The 20,647-nt window shown below is 57.5% G+C and overlaps 4 protein-coding genes across 5 annotated transcripts; 1 reads left to right on the top strand and 3 right to left on the bottom strand.

The window, feature by feature from the left end:
* Positions 1-203: 203 nt before the first annotated feature.
* IFI35 (interferon induced protein 35) lies at positions 204-3,925 on the bottom strand. Of its 2 annotated transcripts, none has more exons than XM_064524828.1 (10): positions 3,841-3,925; positions 3,588-3,619; positions 3,300-3,380; positions 2,648-2,806; positions 2,177-2,314; positions 1,695-1,839; positions 1,350-1,474; positions 1,063-1,252; positions 766-872; positions 204-497 (listed from the first exon to the last, which is right to left on the bottom strand). In XM_064524828.1, the coding sequence occupies exons 2-10, from the start codon at positions 3,600-3,602 to the stop codon at positions 306-308; spliced, it is 1,152 nt and encodes a 383-aa protein (XP_064380898.1). In that variant the 5' UTR covers positions 3,603-3,619; positions 3,841-3,925; the 3' UTR covers positions 204-305. The 2 variants fall into 2 exon arrangements, with proteins under 2 accessions (XP_064380898.1, XP_064380899.1); XM_064524829.1 differs by having other exon boundaries at positions 2,177-2,287.
* A 665-nt stretch (positions 3,926-4,590) lies between these two features.
* On the bottom strand, positions 4,591-6,869 carry RPL27 (ribosomal protein L27). The gene is made up of 5 exons (XM_064524827.1): positions 6,716-6,869; positions 6,519-6,601; positions 6,267-6,436; positions 5,547-5,657; positions 4,591-4,681 (listed from the first exon to the last, which is right to left on the bottom strand). Exons 2-5 carry the CDS (start codon positions 6,597-6,599, stop codon positions 4,633-4,635), a joined length of 411 nt encoding a protein of 136 aa, XP_064380897.1. The 5' UTR covers positions 6,600-6,601; positions 6,716-6,869; the 3' UTR covers positions 4,591-4,632.
* A 284-nt stretch (positions 6,870-7,153) lies between these two features.
* RUNDC1 (RUN domain containing 1) lies at positions 7,154-12,021 on the bottom strand. The gene is made up of 5 exons (XM_026113554.2): positions 11,631-12,021; positions 10,645-10,803; positions 10,179-10,377; positions 9,807-9,914; positions 7,154-8,926 (listed from the first exon to the last, which is right to left on the bottom strand). Exons 1-5 carry the CDS (start codon positions 11,964-11,966, stop codon positions 8,061-8,063), a joined length of 1,668 nt encoding a protein of 555 aa, XP_025969339.2. The 5' UTR covers positions 11,967-12,021; the 3' UTR covers positions 7,154-8,060.
* Positions 12,022-12,159: 138 nt separating this feature from the next.
* On the top strand, positions 12,160-19,945 carry LOC112991215 (alanyl-tRNA editing protein Aarsd1-like). The gene is made up of 17 exons (XM_064524826.1): positions 12,160-12,445; positions 12,800-12,913; positions 13,048-13,114; positions 13,475-13,573; positions 13,954-14,043; positions 14,177-14,230; positions 15,207-15,329; positions 15,407-15,566; positions 16,071-16,128; positions 16,500-16,656; positions 16,744-16,860; positions 17,614-17,744; positions 17,921-17,987; positions 18,180-18,271; positions 18,909-18,963; positions 19,458-19,552; positions 19,724-19,945. Exons 1-17 carry the CDS (start codon positions 12,438-12,440, stop codon positions 19,857-19,859), a joined length of 1,623 nt encoding a protein of 540 aa, XP_064380896.1. The 5' UTR covers positions 12,160-12,437; the 3' UTR covers positions 19,860-19,945.
* Positions 19,946-20,647: the final 702 nt, after the last annotated feature.

Below are 20,647 nucleotides of genomic sequence, written 5' to 3'. Positions count from 1 at the left end.
GCAAGGAGCAGGCGCCGTGGGGCCCGGCCGGCCTGACCTGGCCCCTGGGGGTGCCCCGACCCCGCCGCTCCCCCTGCCCTCGCCCGCACGGGGCCGGCTCGGCCCACGCTCGCACGGTCCCCATCCCCGTCCCCGCTCACGCGGGGCTGCGGTCCCGGCTCCTGCCCCGCGCCCGCCCGCCCCGCACAGCGGTGACACCGCGCTGCCCCGCAAGAGCTTTATTCCCGCGCAGGGCCCGTGGGCCAGCGACCGCGGCACGGCAGCAGCCGGCGGGACGGGGCCCTTCCGGGTGGCCTTGGCGAGGACTAACCCACGTCCTCCCCAAACACGGCCACAGCCTGTCGCCCCTCCGGGACGTAGCTGAGGGCATCCACCTCCCCCCCGCCGCGGCTGCTCTTCTGGAAGTGAATCTCCAGGGCATCCCTCATGAGCTCTTCGTCCAGCACATCCGGGATCCCCGAGAGACGGACGGTCCTGGCACAGCGGGACGGCTGCAGCTGGCAAGGGCAGAGGAGGGGAGCTGCGCGAGGCCTGGCACCACGTGCGCAAAGCGTCACACAGGGAAAAAGTTCCCTTTCCAGGGGCGTTTTCTGGAGAGGGTTTGGCAGCTACTCTGATTTTGGGGAGCACGGGGTGAGGCCGCCAGCAGCCTCTGGCTTGCTGCTGATGGGCTGGGGGGGTGGGAAGCCCTTCGGGAGCCCCCGGCCCTTGCTGGGCTCTCTGAGCTGGCAGGGTGCTGTTTTGCTCCAGGGCTTGTGTCCTTACCTGCAGGCTGGTGATGTCTCCACTCATGTAGGGTGATATTTTGAGCTCATATTTTGTTTTTCTGATAGGGAACTGGATGTGTCCTCTAGCTATTAGCTGCTCCGCCACTGCAGGAGGAGAGGAAAGCCCTGAGCAGCCCCGGCCGCTGCTGAGCTCCAGCAGAGGTTAAATTCCTGGCACGGCCCCTGAGAGCAGCCCCAGCTCGCTCTGCCATGCCCATGCCCATCCCCGGACGTGCACGGCCCCAGGAGCTGGCCAGGTTCCCCCCTTGCTGGCGGCCCGGCGCATCCCACGCACCTCCTTCCTGCACGAAGCTCAGCACCACCTGGCCAGCGTCGTCCAGGAACTCCAGGCTCTCCACCTCGCCGCCCCCGTTCTTCGTCTTGCTGAAGAAGAGCTCCAGCTTGTCCCGCAGCATCTCCTCGGAGAGGCCCAGGCTGGGCAGGCCAGACACCAGGATCCGCCGGCAGCTCCGGCTCAGGCTGATCTGGAGGGGGGCACGGGCCAGTCGGCGTGCCGGCGGGGGGGGAACGTGCCGGCCAGGGCAGCGCGGGGCCGCGGGAGCCGGGCAGCACGGGCCGTACCTCCAGGGCAGAGGGCAGCAGCAGCTCCACCGGTTCTGCCCGCACTCGCACTCGGCACTTGTCCAGCTCTTCCCTGTGGCTCAGCTCCACGACGTGCTCCTTCAGCTCCAGGATCCCCTGGGCCACTGCAAACCGGGGAAGCCCCACGGTGCCGGGATCAGCGGGCGGGGGGCAGGACACAGGGCAGATAAGGTGTCGGAGAGGGGCCCAGCCGTGCCCGTGGGCGCTGGGGCTGCGGTGCTCCGGCCGGGGCCGGGCGAGCCGCAAGGCCGGCCCGGGAGGGGTGCGGGCAGACCCCGCGGATCTGGGCACCTGCCGGCGGCAGCGCTGCCCTCCAGCTCTCACCCTCTGGCTTCTCGAAGGTGATGAGGGCTGAGCCACCCAGCAGCGGGGAGCGGATCTGCGGCTTGAGCATCAGCGTGCTCACGTCCTCCTTGTCCGTCACCTGGCCCTTAAACACCATTTTCTTCTCCGGCAGGGAGGGCAGAAGCTAGGGTAGCATACACAGAGAGTGCCTGCAGGTGACCTGACCCTGCACAGGGCCTGCCCCTGCCAAGCCACACACGAGGAACAAGCTCGTGGCTCAGAATAAACAGCTGGAAACCCGTAGCAGAGGCTCTCCTAGGGTTTGGCAGTGCCCAGGGTCCCAAAGCCACCTGGCACTTTGATCCCACCTGCTCGCAGAAGCTGGGCCAGTCGTCCTCGTGCCCAGCTGCAGTCACCTGCAGCCCTGCCAGCACCGCCCTTAGCCAGGCTGCCCCCCCTCAGAGCAGACACGAGTGGCCGTGTGCGGAGTCAGGTGTGTCCCACCACCACCCCCAAATTACCGTCGCCAGATCCTCCGTGAGGCCCCTCCTCTTCACTTCTTCCAGTCTCTCTTCCAGCATCTGCTTCTCCTGCCTCAGCCTGCTCCTCTTCTCCTTTGCTAAACAAATGCTCTCCCGGAAGGAAAGACATGATGAGCACTAAGGGAACCATCGGGAGGGAAGTGAGGGGGTTCAGCGTTACTCCTGATTGAAGCAGAGCACTGCTCTTTGATGTGCCCCCCCCACCCCCATATATCCCTTACTCCTGCTCTGGACCACTGCGGCCCTGCTGCTGTTCCTTGCTCCTGACTGTGGCCACTGCTCCCACCCACCACAGCACGAGCCCATTGCTCAGCACAAGCCTGTTGTGATGGTCCGTGAGACCTCCACGTGGTCCAGAGCAAAGTTGTCTCAGAGCAGTGAGGTGAGTGGTGCGGCTGGGCCATCCCCTGCCACTTTTCCAAGCCCCAGACAACTCCTCCAACCACTGACCTGGCAGGATGCTGCGTGGACCCTGCTCAGAGACATTTGTTGCTCGAGACGTTTGTGAAGGTATTCGCCCTCTTTCCACAGCTCTCGTGTCCTCTGCTCTGCAGCTTCCTTGGCTCTTTGCAGCTCCACGCAGTCTTGCTCCAGAGCACTGCAAAGCTCCTGAGCGGTACCATCAGACACAGTGAGGCATCCTGCCGACACTGCACGATCCCCGCCGGCTGTCCAACCCGGCCCACCTGCTTGGCTGGGAAGGAGGCAGGCTACCCCCATGCAGAGCCCCAGACTCCGGGACAGGCAACCATGAACACCCCCCCCCCCCCCCAACACACGCACACACGTCTCTAGCTCATACAGGAGCAGATAGTTCACAGTCCAAGGGAAAACAAAAAAACCCCAGAAATCTGTCAGAGTCCAGATGCAGAGACCTGGCAAGGAGGTAGGATAATGTGAAAAGCCACCGCCAAGAAGATGGGAATATTCTGCCTGCCGCATTCGCTGGGGCAGGACAGCTGCTGTGGCCATGCGAGGAGGTAAGAGGGAGGCTTCGGAGCTGATGCTGAAGACAGCGAAGTGCTGGAAGAGGCTGGCTCGGGAAGCGCGGCAGCTCCAGCCTTGGAAAGGCATGCGGTTTTGCACCTGGGCCTGGGCGTACCTTGCAATGCTCGATCTCCTGCCAGACTTGCTCGGGGGTCATCTCCACTTCCACAGGTGTGGACAGCCGGATGAAGGACTCCTGAGGGCCAGGAGGGGTTAGCAGCCCTGTCCCACCACCCGCTGCTCCCCAAGACCACCCATCCGCACGGTGCAGCCGCCTCCCCATCAGCACCAGGCCTGGGGCTCCCTCTTGGCACTGCCTCAGGACCCCGTGCCCTGCCCCAGAAGCATCCTCATCCCACCCCACGGCCCCCAGGGGCTCGATGCCACGGTGAGCTTCGACTACCTCCTCCGGGTCCATTTCTGCAGCGCCTGGGCCTGAGGAAGGAAAGCATCGGTGTGTCAGCCCGCGGCACCGCTGCTGGCCATCGCCCTGGGGAGCGGCCGGCCGCCCCCGCGCTCAGGGGCAGAGCCGAGCAGCCCGGCACAGCACCGCGGCCCACCCGGGGCTCCCGTGCTCCAGGGACAGCCCGGCACCCCGCCCGGCGCCCGCCGGCCCGAGACACCCCGCTGCCCCCCGCGGCTCCCCGCTCACCCACCCGTCCGGCGCGGCCGCCTCCCGGACCGTAGCTCCGGCCGGCGCCGTTTCGCTTTCGCTTCCACCGCGGCTCCGCCCCCGGCCTCACCGCCGCCCGGCCGCCGCGGGGACCCGCGGGCCGCGAGCGCCACCCGGGCCTGGCGCGAGGGCGCTGCCGGGGGCCCCGGGCCGCCCCCCAGTTCCACATCCTGCAGCGCAGCACAACTTTGGCCAAACGACCCGCTTCGGTCAATCACGCCTTCCCCTCCCACGCAGGACACACACATCTGGAAGGTGAGCACAGCTGGGCATTCGGATCTGGAGCAGCTGCCGCTTACCCGATACAGAACATTCACACAGGTAACAACTTAACATCCCACCTGCACTGCACAAGCCCCTCTTTCCCAGAGAACCAGCACCAGCAGGAACGAACATCTGGAATTAACCACTCACACTCTCACACTCCTCTTCTTCCCCCAGGCTTAACTGAAGAAAGATTTTTAAATGCTGACAGGAATAAAAGTAGCAATAACAGTAAAACCACCACATTTCAGCACCAGAAAAGGCTTTCACTGCTTTGCAGAGGAGTGAGAGACAATTGTTTGCCCTAGGACAGTTCCCCCTTATTTCAGGTCATATAATGCTCCATGAAATTCTTTTAAACATGCCTGGACTGTAATTGCTTTGCAGCTACTCGGAGGAAACACAAAGCAAGAAAGTCTTTATCACAAAGAAAAATGCCTAGCAATGTTTCTTATACAAACAACAAAAGGGTTTTTAAGTAAACATTTATTGATGCAGCCTTGAAACAAATTTAGAATCGTAGCTTCTGGAAGAACCACTTATTCTTGCCGGTCTTGTATCTGAAAAAGAGGAGTGTGAGCATTAGAGGACACGCTGTACCAACAAGCAAAAAGGGAACAGCACAAAACATTCACTTATCTGTCCCTATCCTCCCACACAGGCATAACTCAGTGCTCTGCTTACCCAGAAGTAATTCACCTTGTCTCTTCACCCCTCTTTGCTAGTTAAACTACTGCTGAAAGGCCCAGCGGCAGTTAATAGCAGCTTCCAGATTTTCTCACTAAGCTTTCACATGAAGGACACCCAAACTACAGGAGTTTCCACACCCCTCAGAAGCTGCACTGACAAAGAACAGCCTACGTTTACGAGCAGAGATGTCCAGCACGTGTGCGCTTTAAAACATGCGGGTCCCTGCGCAGAGTGCTCCTGGGCTGTCAGCAACAGAGCCCCGCTCTTTGCTGGGGTGGCACAACTCCTTCCACTGAAGGAGTTTCCAAACTGACCGCTGAGAAGGGAAGACATTAACCACAAACACTTCTGGGCAAAGTGTCAGCACTGTCCCATCACGCTAAATCCAGTGACAGATACCAGTGAATTCAAGGCAACAAGATGCCAAGAGATCATCCGGCACCTGAACAGCCCCACGAGGCCGCAGCACAGGCAGAGATGCCCACACAAGTGCACTGCTGTTACAGAGCATCCCAATCCCAGTGAAACACACAATCTTTCAGCCCATAGGGTCTAATTTCCTGAGGGGACAGTTGTGTAAACAAGCACAGGACGTACAACGAAGTCAGATACTCAACCAAAAATATACTCAAGGAAGTTGGGGCAGAAGTGTCCACCTGGCACTTCACCAGAATCGTGAGTCCTAAAGCAAGGAACGAGCACTGTTGCCACTGAAAAAACAAGCTGACAACTCACCTTTCCTCAAATTTCACCTTAGCTTCACGCCTTGCTTTGCGTTTTAGTGCGGGGTCCCTGAACACATCCTTGTTGACAACTGTTTTGTCCAGAGGAATATCAACGGAATACCTGGAGAAGAGAGCAGCAAGGCTGGAAACAGTCAAGGCATCTGGTGCAAGGAGAACACAACGAACAATCTAGAGCTGTCAAACGCACATACTAGTACCAGATTAAGAAATCCTACAGCACTTCACATTTTCCTAATTCAGGAAAGCACAAGGCCACTGAAGCATCCAGAAACATTTAATTCAGTATATAAAGAAAACAGCTGCATTCTTGACAAAAGACAAGCAGATGTCCTGCATTTTGTACTTAGCGGCCCATAACAGCAGAAGCTGCAAGAAGAAAGGTAAAAGAAGAAGAAAAAAAAAAAACAGCTTACTGGGTCACGACAGCTCTGTTACAACTGTCAAATTCCCATAACTGTTTCAACAGTTCACCTGTGAGGTTCCACGATCAAGTTAATGGAAAGCAAGCATGGCTGCAGTAAGAGACGGCTGTATTAACCGCCTAGGGAACTCATGAACACTTCATTCCGGTTTTGCAGTCCCTCAAACCCACCACCACCGAACAAGAGCATGCTTCTGCAGAACCTGTGCCCCACGCTCGTTCATCAGGTGGTGGCACCAGCAGTTCAGGTGTCCGTCCTGCTGGCGGCTCTCCCGTGACTGCGCTCACCTGGTGGGCATCAGGTGGTTGTAGTTGTACACCTTCACGAAGGACTTGATCTTGGACCTCTTGGCGATCTTCTTCTTGCCCATGGCAGCGGTCACCTTGCGTGGGTAGCGGTCGATGCCGGCCACCAGCGCGTGGCTGTAGGGCCGGTCCGACGTGCCGTCGTCGATGTTCTGCAACACAGCGCGACGGTCACGGGCCGCCGCGCGGCCAGGGCCGCCCCGGGCTGCCCCGCGGCGCCCGCCCCGCACTCACCTTCACGATGACGGCCTTGCGCCCCGAGTAGCGGCCGGCCAGCACCAGCACCACCTTCCCCGGCTTCATGAACTTCCCCATCTCTGCGGAGACAGCACGCCGCAGTCAGGGCCGGGCCCGGCCCGGCCCGCCGCGCGTCCCCCGGCCGCCCCCGGCCCGCCGCCCCCGCCGATGGCGGCGGATGCGCCGCCACTCACCGAGGCTCCGCCGCCGATGGCGCCCAGACAGGAAAAGGAAGGGCCCGGCGCTCCGGCGACCTTTCACCTCGCACACGTCACTTCCGCTTCCGCGGCGGAGAGCCAACAGCGCACGCGCGGGACGAGACACCACCCCGCCCCCCGTTGCCGGGCAACGGGCTGCAGTACCGCCCCGCCCCCGGCGCCTCCCGCCCCGGCACGCCGCTCCCGCCCCCCCGCCCCGTCCCCGACGCCCTCTCACGCCCGTCGCCGACACCGAGGGGCGGCCCGGCCCGCGGCGCCGCACGGGAGGGGCCCGGCTGCGGGCGGGGTATCGCTCGGAGGGTGAGCGAGCTGCTTTCTCCACTTCATTTCGACTCCGTCGCCGCGACGCAGCTCCCCCCCAGCAGAAAGCTCTGCCGTTACACAGACGCACAGAGGGAGCCTGTCTGCACCACCGAGCGTTACAGATAGATTAAAATCCTGAAACTGATTATAAATATTACAAAGCCGAGTGAGCTAGCACACCTGCAGCACCAAGGGCTGATATCTAACACAAATTGAAACACAGTAACCAGAAAAGGATTCGTCCCACATATACATTTGCTAAAGCAATTAACACACCTGTAAAACACCAGGCTACTGGTACCCTGATGTTTGCACAGGAGCTTCAAAAAGGAGCTCTGGGATTCTTGCACAAAGCAACTTGAATGTCAGTCCCATCACCCGGCAGCCTGAAGAACATCACCATATCTGTGGGCTTCTGGAGCCACTAGTTCAGAAGGTACATATGCACAGCACCTGTGATTCAGCAGAATTTGCCCCCAATTTTCTTGTACATTCATGTTGGGAAAAGCAAATCACTCACCCCCAGGCAAGCCATCAAGCCTAAGCAGCCAACGCACTGCTGCCAAGCATCCATCAGATTGCCTTACTCTTCCTGCAAGAGGTGTCTCACAGTGGCATCGTTTAGATCACAGATTTAAGAAATGATCATGCAGATGCAGCACGGGAGCTAGCTGCACTGTATTCTGAGGGGCCTTCTCCCTCGGAGAGGCTTCTGGTACATTCCAGGCAGCCAGCTCGATACACGAACATTTAGTGGCATCTGCTGATCAGTGAAGCAATTTTGCTATTCAGAGCTTCAGAAATAGGGCAAGGTGAGGTGCTTTACAGCCCCCAACCTCCAGCATTTTTGCATTGGCAGCCTTGTAAAACACAGATTTCCAGCATCAAGACACTGTAAGATTACCCAAAAAGCAAATATCAATTTCAAAGAGCCAAATCTGGTTTTTAAAAAAGCCAGGCTTCTTGAGCCCAGCAGCTGCCTACTTGAGGAAAGTGGATGATCTACAATAAAAATACATCAAAAAGCATCTTTGATGTTTTTCAGCTGCCGGACAGCCAAGTCAACTGGGAGGTTGAACTTCAAGTTGCTCAGGCGACTGAGAATGTTGAGTGCACTCTCAAAGCCCGTGTTTGCCATGTAGCTCCATGGCTGGTAGTGAGATTGTACCAGAGCTCCAGATTTGCAGATCAAATTTATCCAGGAAACCAAGCGCTGCTCATTTAGTGCCATGCACACTAGGGCCTTCAGTTCAGAGTCTGCACTGCGCTTGAAGGGATCATGCTCAGTGAGGACTGTGTGAATCGCTGTCAGCAGGCTCTGTTTGGGGGTAACAGCAACTCCTCCTGTCACGGGCAAGGCAAAGGACTGGGAGAGCTTGCGAGCCGGGGATTCCACAAAGGCCTGTCCGTTCTTGGCATCGTAATACTTCACAAAGAGTTCCCAGGGGTGCATGGTCTGCGGCGACGATGTGAACGCAGGAATTAAGCACGCGATGGGTGCCAACACCAAGCTCATTCCTTGAGAGGAGGCATAGAGCCCATGAGCCATCAGGTCTCGTAAAGCAATGGTCAGCTCCTTCCGCACAGCTAGAGTCAGCTCATCTCTCCCTCCTAAGGGAATATCCTGCATGCTGGAGTAACTGATAACGTGATCTTCCTGCTGGTGTTTTGTTGCTAGCTGCCTCACCCGGTCTACAGACAACTCCAGTTTCTTAATTAAGGGGGAATAGTCCTTGTTAGCTTGGTCCTTCTGCCAGAGGGTGCGAGGAATCTGACCAGTAGCACAACCGAACTGACTGACAGCAAATATCTGTAGCACAGCAAGCATACGACGCATAAGGTGCAGGCCTGTTTCTCGCATCTTTCTGGCATCTTCTGGATTCACTGATTAGGTTAGAAAAGAGGAAAAAAAAAAAAAAAAGCTCTCATTAAGGAATCAACTTCTCTCTGCTCTTTCATACACACAAAAGGAATACGAGTGTCCGTTCCTCCTCCACCAGAGATTCTGCTTCTCCTTAGGAGTTGCTGGCAGTAGAACTGATGCTGCCTTTTCCAGTTTCACAGCACTGAGGCCAACCAGAAAACAAAGTACAAAACATTGTTGAGAATGGGCCATGCAATCAGCTCTGTCTTAAATCCTGCAACAAGGAGGAAATCCCACACCAGCTTTTCCAGTGGTATCATGCAATCAAATCAAAGCCTTTGCTGGAGGACACCACCGGCTACTTTCAAGAAGCTCCTTGTCTCAGTAGGTTAATATCCTCTTACTCCTGAGACCATTACTAAATTAAGAATAGCCACACGGGGTAAGGCCTGAAGTCCATCCAGCACAGCATTCTGTCTCTAACTAGTCTCAAATTATAGGGAACACTGGATCCATCCAGCTCACGTCTGCTCACAGAGCCAAGAACTCAGAGAGCATTACAATGTAGGCCAAAAGCACATGCAAGACAAGGCTGCTCCATCTGTCTGCATTTTGTGCTAATTATCAGAAGTCCCTTCTATTCCTGATTCAGCTGAGGACCAATCCCACCCCTCTATGCCACACATTCAGGTTTGGTGAGAACTCTAATGATCCCATGTGAGAAAGGGAAAGGAACTGGACACAGACCTTCTGTCAGTGGGATTTAGAAAGAGTAGAAACCCAGCAGCCAGAAAAAAAGCAAAGCAATCTAAAGTGACGAGGTGCCAGTTCATGCTAGCTGAACAGCAAATGAATGGGAGGAGGAGCAGCACTGAGAGCTCAGAGCCAAGCAGGGCCCACCTCTATTTCCAGAAGATCGTGTATTTGGTTTGTAGGAGCCACTGCCATCTTTTCTGCCTGAACATTCACAGTGTCCATCTTCTGCCTTACCAGAGCTCCCAACTTCATCTAGAAGAAGAAATCCACACTATTATTTCACACTGCTGTGAACTTAGGCTTCATAATCCAAGTGTTAAGGTAAATATCCCCTTAAACCTCTCTACACCCTGCCAGTCTCAGGTTCTCCTCACCATCATGTTAGAAATCTGTACTTCCCCATGACCGAAAAAACCTTCCTACATTCTCTGACATCTGTGACCTCCCACCTCATAGCTACGTCAGGGAATTACAAAGCAATTTCATTTGCTTGTCTAAATATAACTCAGCACTGACCCTGAATGAAGTTGATGAACATTTCAAGATCCCTTATTTGTGTCTTGAGTTGTTCCACCAGCTGCTCCTTCACCCTGGCTGGATTAACAATTTGTGCTATGGCAGCATCCACACGCTGTCGCAGCTCCTCTGGAGAGAGAGTCGCAATATCTTCATTCAAGTCCATGTCCAGCTTCTTTATTAATTCATCTATAATCATCTGCAAAACACTACAGTGAGCAGCACAATCTCATTATGTGGCCCATGAGCTCCAAAATACTCCTTTACCCATTCATATGTTGGAAACAGGCCAATCTTTGCTGCACACAGAAATTTGTGACAGATGTGTGTCAGGCTTATGCATGCAGACTAACTACTGATACTGTATTACAGCTGCCAGAGAGAAGTAAGGACCAAGCCCTACAGCCTATAAGGGGCTCATGAATGCTAAGAAAGGACGTCAGCAAAAGGACATAAGGGGCTTTACCCGCTGTCTTTCCATAACCACAGACTGTGGCAGAGAATCATAGTTGCCCTCTTGGTAAGCAAATGTCTCCAGGTCATCCAGCTGTGTCTTTAGCTGCAGGATCAGCTCTCTCTGCTTTTCCTTCTGGACCTCAGTTCGTTCCTGCTTCTCTCGCTCACTCTGAAACAAAGTTTTTTGGCAAATAAGAGTGAACATTTACCATCGTAGCCAAGCCTAGACGACAGGATCATGGTATAAGGACTGTTTGCTTCAGCTCATGCACTTAACTAGCAAACACTGTGTGCTATTCCTAACAAAAAGATTTGCTTATACATCAAGGCTCTGCAAGTATCAGTCACATCACCTCATCTTACAAGGGAAGAATGTCTTTGGACCTCCTGCACCCTACGTGCCGTCCCATAGGGCTGAAATCCAGGGAGCACTGATCTAAGCAGCAAAACGATGGTCATGTTTCAAGGAGCTTCTGAGATACTACTACATCTCAGAGCGAAGCAGTAACACAGAAAGCAAGGTTTAAACATGCGCCCCCAGGAACCGGCTGCAAGCAGTCAGAGGCCCGCAGGCGTACACGACAGGACCTTGCGCAGACCTGCCTCCAACCCCTGCTCCTGGAGCCCGCTGCCCGCCCTGCCACGCAGGGAGCCCCAGCACCGCCACGGGGAGAAGTGGCCGCAATAACCCCTCCTTGCTTCAGCCACCAGACTTTCCCCCGCAGAGCGCAGCCGCAAAGAGCGTTACCGGTACAGCGACGGGAGCGTTACCGGTACAGCGACGGGAGCGCTAGGCAGGTCGAAAGCACTTACCAGCCCCTGCAGGCGGAAAGCATGGGAGGGAAAGGTACCGAATTACGCTGTTTGAAACGCGACCGTGCTCTCTCTGGCTTAGGCGAGCGCCGCCGCCCTGCGGGCACGGGACCCCCAGAGGGCCGTGAGGGGCGGGAGCGCGCTCCGGCCGGGGGGCACAGGGCCGCCCGCGGCCGCACTCACCGGGGCCTCGCCGAGGCCGTGCGCCAGCGGCGCGGGGCAGCCGCGGAAGGCGAAGTCCTCGAGGTCGCGGAGCAGGCGCTGCTGCTCGGCGGGCCCGGCCCGCGCCACCTGCCGCAGCCGGAACTGCACCTGCGCGAAGTGCGAGGCCAGCGCCAGCAGCGCCCCGTGCAGCCGCCGCCGCTCCGCCCGCAGCCGCGGCACCGACCGCGGCGACCCGCCCGCCGCCGCCTCTTCTGCCTCCTCCTCCTCCGCCTCCTCTTCCGCCGCCGCCGCCGACACGGCGCCCACCGGCGCCCAGCGCTCCCCCGGGCCCAGCGGGCCACCGTCCGCCTCCATGGCCGTCGCTACCGGCGCCGCCGCATCGCCGCCATCTTGCCGCCGCGGCGCGGGGCGGGGCGCGGGGCGGGGCCACAGCACCGCCCCCCCCCCCCCCCCTGCGGCGGCACCACAGCGTCTCCCCCGGCGCGGCGGCACCACAGCGGCCCCGCGGCGCCCCCGCGGCACCACAGCGTCACCCCGCGGCGCGGCGGCGCGCAGCCCCCCGGGGCACCGTGGCACCACAGCGCTCCCGCGCGGCGCGGCGGCGCGCAGCCCCTCGGGGGCACCGGAGCCCCCGCGCCCCCAGGGAGCCCCCGGGGCCCCGCGGCGGCGGCGGCGCCGCGCACCGGGACGGCGACAGGGCCCCGGCCGGCGGCCCGGCTCGGGGGCGCCGCTCACGGCGGGGGGACCCGGGGCGGCGCTCCGGCCGGTGGCCGGGCCGCGCCCCCGGCCCGAAATAGCGCGGGGAGGGGCGGGGCGAGCAGCGACATGGCGAGGTGAGTGCGGCCGGCCGGGGCCGGGCCCGGGCAGCCCCCCGCACCACCGGGGCCCCTGTGCGGGAGAGGGGGGCCCCGCAGCGACGCCCCGAGCCGGGGCAGGGAGGCAGGAGCCCGCGCCCCTCCCGGTTATCCGTGCCGCGGGGAGCCCCGGGCTCCGCGACGCCCCCCTGCCGGGCACCGGCCGCCGGGGGCACGGCGCTGCCTTCGCGGGGTGTCGGTGGCCCCAGCGGGGCGGCTGCCGGCCGTGGGCCCTGGCCTGGCCGCTCTGGCCGAGGTGCCGAGGGACCACGGGGACGCGCCGGTTCGGCGAGGGCGAGGACGAGGGCGAGGGCTGATCTCATGTTTTCCAAGGCAACCCGCAAAGACGCTGTGGTACGACCGCCCCCGGTACGTCTTCCTCGAGTTCTGCGTAGAGGACAGCCGGGACGTTAGAGTCGTCATCGAGGAGCAGCGGCTGGTGTTCAGGTGCGCTGCCCCGCGGAGCCCGGGCACGGCGCCGAGCTCTGAGCAGTCTGCGGGGCAGGGAGGACCCCGCCGGAGCAGGTCGTGAGCGGCCGCAGCCCTGGCCTGAGGCAGGTTGTGTTACTGTATTTTGGCAGCTGCAGAAATGCGGACGGAGTGGAGTTCTACAATGAGATCAACCTGTACGCCAGGGTGAACTCCAAGGTGAGGCCCATCTCTCAGCAAACCCTTCCCTGATAACCTGCGTCAGGCTAAAAAATTAGCACAGCCTGTGCAGTCCCGAACAGCACTGCTGACGCTGCAGAGGTTTCCAGTGTTGAACGACAAGCAATGCTGCCCGTCTGCCCGGAGGCGGCAGGTGGCTGAGTGGGGTGAGCACAAGCCGGGAAGCCCTGGCCCTGGGTCCGTCACTCACTCCCAGTACAGCCTTGGGCCAGAAACGTGCCTTCTCCATGGCCTTCGGCGTTCCAGAGCTTGAACATGGCTGAATTTTAAACCTGTGCGTGTTGATCAGAGAGCGGAGCTGAGCAGACGTTCAGGTGGCACGTCCCTGATCTCTCGCAGGACTCGCAGGAGAAGCGCTCTGACCGCTCCATCACGTGCTTTATAAGGAAGTGGAAGGAGAAGGTGGCCTGGCCACGCATCACCAAGGAGAACATCAAGGTGTGTGGCGCCCAGCAGCCAGGACCCCCCCTCGGTGCCGTCTCCCCGCTCCAGCCTCAGCACACGCACTGCACCCACATGGCGCTTCCCAGCTCCTAAGGGACCAAACCTGCCCCCAGGCCGGTACCGCGGCCCCCACCCTGGCACCCCAACCCAGGGCTCTCACAGCCAGGCCTTTCCCTCACCACAGGCACGGGCAGGACCAGCACCCTGTAGCTGAAGGGATGTATATTCCCATTCCTGGCCAGTCCCCGTGCCGTGGGGCCGGAACGGCCTGTGCTCACCCCCCGGAGCAGCCTGCTCCGGCCGCAAGGATCTGCCCTCGCGGGGTCTGGCTCAGCGCTGTCCGCTCCCTGAGGGGGTCCTCTCTCTGCCCGCAGCTGGCCTGGCTCTCCGTGGACTTCGACAACTGGCGAGACTGGGAGGGAGACGAGGAGGTGGAGAGGGCCATGGTGGAGCAGTACGCGGAGGTGAGCTGGCCGGCAGGGCCCGGGAGCGCTGTGGCCTCCGGGTCCCCGGGCGCCGCGTGGGGTGGGTGCTCGGGGCGGGTGGCGGGAGCAACCGGGCGCTCAGCGTTCCCACGACTGCTTGTTTCCCACCCAGCTTCTGCAGAAGGTCACGGACAAAGGCCCCCCCCCCGCGATGGACGATCTTGACGTGAGTAGAGCTACTGGGCCAATTCCCCCCAGGAGAGGAGCTACAGCAGCTCCTGCCTCCGCCCCGGCTCGCCCAGGGCCGGCCTGCAGCACCGCCAGCACCTCCCTGCGGCAGCCCAGCCCCAGAGCGAGGGACGGGGACAGGCGCCCCCGCCTCCCCGGCCCCTCGCTCCCAGCCGGCTCCTCTCTCCCCCCAGGACGACCTCTGAGGCCAGCTCCCCGGGACAGCGCAGACGGCAGGAGGGTCTCCCCGGTGCACCGGAGCCCACGGCCCGGCGGCGGAGCTGTCCGCTCTGCTCGGGCCCGTTACGCGGCGGGGGGGGGTCAATAAACGTGAGCTGCCGCTGTCTGTTGTCTGCTGAGGCCGCCGCTGCGCCGGCCGCCCGGGAGAGCCGCCCCCCCGCCCCCCGTCGCACCGGGAGAGCCGCCGGGACGGCACGGAGCGCCCCGGCCGCCGCAGCCGGGCGGACGGAGCCCGCGGGCCGGGCCGGGCCGGGCCCCCCGACGGGGCCGACACGCGGGCGGGGCGCGCGTACGTCACCTCGCAGGCCCCGCCCATCGGCGACAGGGCGCCCGCGAACGCCAGGCGCGTGTCCCGCCTCGCTCGCCGTCGCCGTGCCGGCTGCCAGGCCCGTGTCCGCTGCGGCTCGCCGTCGCGGCGCGCGTCCCGTGTCCCCTGCGGCTCGCCGTTGCCGTGCCGGCTGCCGGGCGCGTGTCCGCTGCGGCTCGCCGTCGCGGCGCGCGTCCCGTGTCCCCTGCGGCTCGCCGTTGCCGTGCCGGCTGCCAGGCCCGTGTCCACTGCGGCTCGCCGTCGCGGCGCGCGTCCCGTGTCCCCTGCGGCTCGCCGCCGCCGCCGCCGCCATGGTGTTCCAGTGCCAGCGGGACAGCTGGGCCCGGCAGGTAGCGGCGGGCGCGGCGGGCGCGGCGGGCGCGGGGGCGGGCGCGGCCCTGACGTCGCCGCCGTCTCTCTGTTGCAGTTCGCCACCAGGGTGGTGTCGTGCAGCGCGGCGGAGCTGCGGCTCGAGGGCGGCGGGGAGCCGGTGCGCGGCTTCCAGGTGGTGCTGGAGGACACGATCCTCTTCCCCGAGGGCGGCGGGCAGGTAGGGCCGGGCCGCGGGGCGGCCGGGCGGCCGGGCGGTGGGCGGCGGGGGCGGCGCTGACTCCTCCGTGCTCGCAGCCCGACGACCGCGGCCTCATCGGGGACGTGCCGGTGCTGCGCGTGAGCCGCCGCGGCGCCGAGGCGGTGCACTTCGTGCGGACGGCGCTGGAGCCGGGCGCCCCGGTGCTGCTCTCGCTGGACTGGGAGCGGCGTTTCGACCATATGCAGCAGCATTCAGGTACCGGCCCCCGGCCCGACTGGGAGGCTGCTGCAAGCACCCCAGCAGCACCGGGGGGGCCCAGGCCCGGGACAGCCCGGCGTTGCCTCGCCCCGGGCCCTGGGGGGGGGTCCGGTCAGTGCCGTGCTTGTCCCCTGCCGTGGGCTGGGGATGAGCAGTCCGACAGCGCCCTACGCACAGCCTAGCCCTGGGACCACTCGGGAAGGCAGGGACCTCCCTTGCGAGCTCTTCCTTGGTTTGTAAACAAATTGACTTTGAGCAGGTTTGGAAGGAAATGTAAACGCTTCGGAGGGCACCATGGCGCGCTCGGGTGCCCAAGGCCCGTGAGGCATTCGCTGGCTTTTCTGTCTGCTTCTAAGCAGTAGTATAAGCCCCATGGCTCTGAGCATGTGCATGGGCTTTTTGCAAATGTCTAGGAGATTGCCAGCAGTAAAAATATACTTTGAAAATCTCTTTTCTTGCGTCCAGCGGAATTCAAGGCTGTTGCTTGCACTTCTCTTCCAGGGCAGCATCTCATTACTGCCATTGCAGATCTGATGTTTGGATTCAAGACAACTTCATGGTGAGCAGGGAAGGGCTCCTTTTAACCCCAGTCTTAGCTTGTTTGGTGTGTGCCACTGTGCTGCGCCATGAGGAGATGAACACTGATAAATCCGTAGAGCAGTTTACTCTTGGACATTCCACTTGACCACAGAGGGCCTGGGAGAGGTGACTGAACTGGAGAGAAGCTGTGCAAAGTATTTGCTCTGTCTTTTCCCTCTCCAAATGTTTAGCATGCATCTGGCACTGTGTAAACAACAGGGAGAGCATGGAAGTATGTTTTGTTTCAGTCACCACATTCCCAGCAGTTCCTCTTGCATGGCACTTGGTGCCGCACAGAGGGATCTTCCAGCTGCTCTTAGCTACGGTGGCAGATGTTCTTCATCTGTGCAGGGAGCTGGGCCGCCAGAGAAGTGTCATTGAGCTGGACACCCCTTCAATGACAGCAGAGCAAATAGAGGCCCTGGAGAGGAGTGTGAACGAGAAAATCCGGGAGAGGGTACCTGTGACGGTGAGGGAACTGGCTGCAGATGACCCTGAAGTTGAAACAGTGAGTTATGGGGGAGGGAACTGATGTGGGAGCAAAATACCTGCAGCACGGATGTCACCTTGTTTGCCATGCTCCTCATTTTGCTAGGTGAGAAGCCGAGGTTTGCCAGATGACCACACAGGGCCAGTGCGAGTTGTAAGCATCGAAGGCGTAGACTCCAACATGTGCTGCGGGACTCATGTCTCTAACCTGAGTGACTTGCAGGTGAGGGGCTGCAGCTGAGTTACGTTCCGGAGCCTGACTCCACACATTCAGATCTAGCACAGCAAAAATCCCTGAGATCTAGCATCTGACAGAAATTGCCCTAGGTGTTAAAACGGAGAGGAGGAAGCCCTGTGCTGAGTGAGCCTCAGCAGGGCCATGCACAGGTCTGTAGTCACTGTCCAGTCAGTCCTGGAAACACACTGCCTTGGTCTTTGTAACAGAACTCAGCTCTTGCCTATAGCAATGATATTTTCCGAACTGCTGATGTCTCTACGGAACGTGTGAGGTACAGTGCTAGTACGATGGTGCGTTGCCACGTTACTAGCCATTTATTCCCCTGCTTAAAGCTCTGACGTTTTGTGAGGGTTTGTTGTGATTGAGAAATCCTCTGTGCAGGGAGGCAGAGATAAGGTTCTAGAGCTGCCTTTAAGTGCTCTGTCTTTTCAGTCATTTGGGGAAACTGTGGTGGGTCAGATGGGTCTTCCTTTCAGATCCCATACCTGGAAGCTTTTGTGTGAGGAATCAGTCTATATCCCAGCAGAGACAATTTATCCGACATCCAGCAAATTGAATTAATTCCACCTTATCACCATCTTTTTTTGGTGTACACCTTACAGAAGATTTTAATGAGTGTAGTTTAACTGGCAGAGAGTCTATACACAACAAGGCATAGTCTAGTAGAAACTGTCCACCTCTCTGAGAATAAGCAAAATACTGTTCTCCTTTTCTGACCAGTGCATTTTTCTTTTTAAGGTTATTAAACTCCTTGGCACAGAAAAAGGGAAAAAGAACAAAACAAACTTGGTTTTCCTGGCAGGAAACAGAGTGCTGAAGTCAATCGAACAGAGTCACACCACTGAGAAGGCTCTAACCTCACTGCTCAAGTAATATCCCTTCACTTCCCTTCTTTCATCTTTGTTGGTCCTTCTGACAAATACGGCATGAGCCTAAGGCTACATCTTCCCAATGTTTCTGATGATAGATTATCTGCTTATGCTCCTTTAATAGATCCTTTCTTTGTCCTTCAGAGTAGCAATCCAAATTCTCCCTATTGTTTCAGAAATGGACCAGGTGAGCACGTAGAGGCTGTGAAGAGGTTGCAGAGTTCTGTGAAACTGCTTCAGAAGGTATGAGGATGGCTCAGAAAAGCAGATTATGGCTGCATTTTGCTGGCCTGAGCATTAGTCATGACAACTGAGAATAGAGTTTAGGCATCAGTTTTTTGGATACTGTGAAAACTGATCCCATCTCTGGGAACACAGTTCAGTCCTCACACTGACTTCTCCATCCGCAATACAGTTTATTTGCTTTTCCTCCAGAATAACTTGAACCTGCTTAGAGACATTGCTGTTTTGATAGCCCGGGACTTCAAAAGCAAACCTGTTCAAAGTGAGCTGTTTGTGTTACACAGGTATGGGGGAGTTCAGAGGAAACAGTAAGAGGCCATGGTATCTTAGATATTTTATGGCAGTTGCTTCTCTCTGACACCAATTCAAGCTTGTTTATGACAATTATTGCTTAGAAGTCAAATATTCCTCAGGGAAGAATACAAACAAGGTAAATAGAATATTAAGCTACCTCCGGCGTAAGAAGGTTGTGTAATTAAAGAAATATGTTAGTGATTCAGTCACTGAATTCTTTTGGTTTTATAGCTAGGAAATAATTGTGTCTATCTGATCTCTCTCTGACCTTGATATTTTCCAATAAAGCTGAAGAGCTTCATTTGTTAAAAATAAACACTTAAATAATTTCCAAATATGTCCGTAGGTATGTACAAGAAGGATTTAGATATATAGAAGAAAACTAATCTCCCTCCTCATAAGAGGGCAAAACCCCAGGTGTGAGCCTAGACTGCTTGCACAGATTTTTAGCTTTCAACTTCTCTGATGGCAGAAAAAGCCAGTGGGAAATTTTACTCTTAAGAAAAACAAAATAGAAAACTAACAAAAAACAAGCTTGGGTAGTCACTGTCTTTGGTTTGTGATTGATATTTGGGGCTCTAGATGGGAGTTTTGCCTCTCTCTGAAGTGACCTTTTTATCCATATAGGAAAGAGGGTGACTCTGAATTTATGAACATCATCGCTAATGAGATTGGGACAGAGGTGAGTTACTGATAAAGACTAACCATACCAGGAGCTTCTTCATCCACATTGTAGCACAGGCGGGGGCTGGCCAGGCTTCTGTTTGTACAACAGCCATGAGCTGCTTCCTTCCAAAAGTTACACAAGGTTATCACCCCCAGCAGCCTCAGTAGGCAGGAAATCTTCAACGGTCAACAAATACAACAGTGAAAATTCAGAGCACTGTAGAAAAGCCTGTTCCCCCAAAGAGCAATACAGAACCACATCAGCTGTTTTAATTTAGCATACCCCAGTCCCTGTTCTGTTCCCCATAACATGTGATTCAGCGTAACAGGTTCAAAAGCCTCCAGCCCTACTCCCTTTTAGTTTCTTCAAACTGAGTCTCAGTCTCAGTAGCAAGCACTGGCCTGTAAATTGTTTACATGTCTGGATGGGACTTGTCAGGGTCTCTGTCCTCCTTCCGGACAAGGAGGACACTGGCCGGTCTGGAACAAGGCCCATGTCTCTGTCCACAGGAAACCCTGCTGTTCCTGACTGTGGGAGATGAAAAAGCAGCAGGACTCTTTCTTCTGGCTGGGCCTGTTGAAGCAGTTGAGAATTTAGGTCCCAGGTAACAAGTTCTGTGGCTTCTTTAAAATTAGTAAGAATTCTAATGTAGCAAACAAGCACCTGCGCAGTATAATTAGGGCACGGATCCTTGTTTGCCCTCTGGAGCAGGTTAGGGAAGGTCACCCTCTTCTCTGCAAGTGAGGGCATCAAGCATATGCTGTTGTTACTGCAGGGTGGCAGAGCTGCTGGGAGGCAAAGGTGCTGGGAAGCAAGGCCGCTTTCAGGGCAAGGCAACCAAGATGAGTCAGCGAGGAGAAGTGCAAGCTCTGCTCCAGGAATTCATCAGCCATCAAAGCCCTGAAGCGTAAGAAACAGTCCTCAAAGTAGAGCTGTCTTCCCTGCTCTCTGTAATCTCCACCAACTTTCCTCCCAGAGAATAAAGACATAAAAATTACGGCTGTTTTGCATACGCTCTGTGTGAGCAGATATGGTGGTCATAGAAAGCTGAGGAGGGGGGGGAATCTGCCATCCACTATTTTCTCCGGCCTGTGATGCTGCAAGGTTTCTTTCATTTCCCCAGACAAGTAGTAATATTCTTAAGTGATTAATAGTAGTCACTTTGTAATCATTTTGTGGGCTTCCTACAGACCAGGAGAGGGTCCCTCCTGTTTGCAGTGCACTGTGACTTTTACTTTATACCAGCTGCTGAGGAGTAATTGCTTTATGAGCATGTTTATTCATAATAAGCTGGATGCATTTAAAAAAATCAGAATACTGGGAAGAAGCAGGGGGTTGAATATGATATTCACCAACAGCTGCAGAGAAAATGAATCAAGCTTTTACTGCTGAAATTTTATAGGAAGAAGGAAGGAAGGAATGACAGGAATTAGAGGGTTGCTGAAATCTGGACATCCCCCTTAAAAGACCAGTCTAAGCTGTTCACCGGTTATTGCTGCCTATTGTCACTTCCTGAGAGATGAAACTGGGAGGCAGGATGACAAGATGCTGCAGTTAAACCTGTCAGCAAGAAAGGGAAGTAGCACCAGTTCTGTGCATAAGAAGTCACCATGTTTTTTTGAACAGACTTTTTTTTTTTCCTGTTTACTTAGAAATCTCTGCAAATGCTGGAGGACTGAACATGTTTGTGCTAATGCTT

The sequence above is a fragment of the Dromaius novaehollandiae genome, chromosome 22, assembly GCF_036370855.1.
Source record: "Dromaius novaehollandiae isolate bDroNov1 chromosome 22, bDroNov1.hap1, whole genome shotgun sequence".
Lineage (NCBI taxonomy): Eukaryota > Metazoa > Chordata > Aves > Casuariiformes > Dromaiidae > Dromaius > Dromaius novaehollandiae.
Note: the sequence above shows the minus strand (reverse complement) of the source record. Positions and strands in the feature narration are given on the sequence as shown.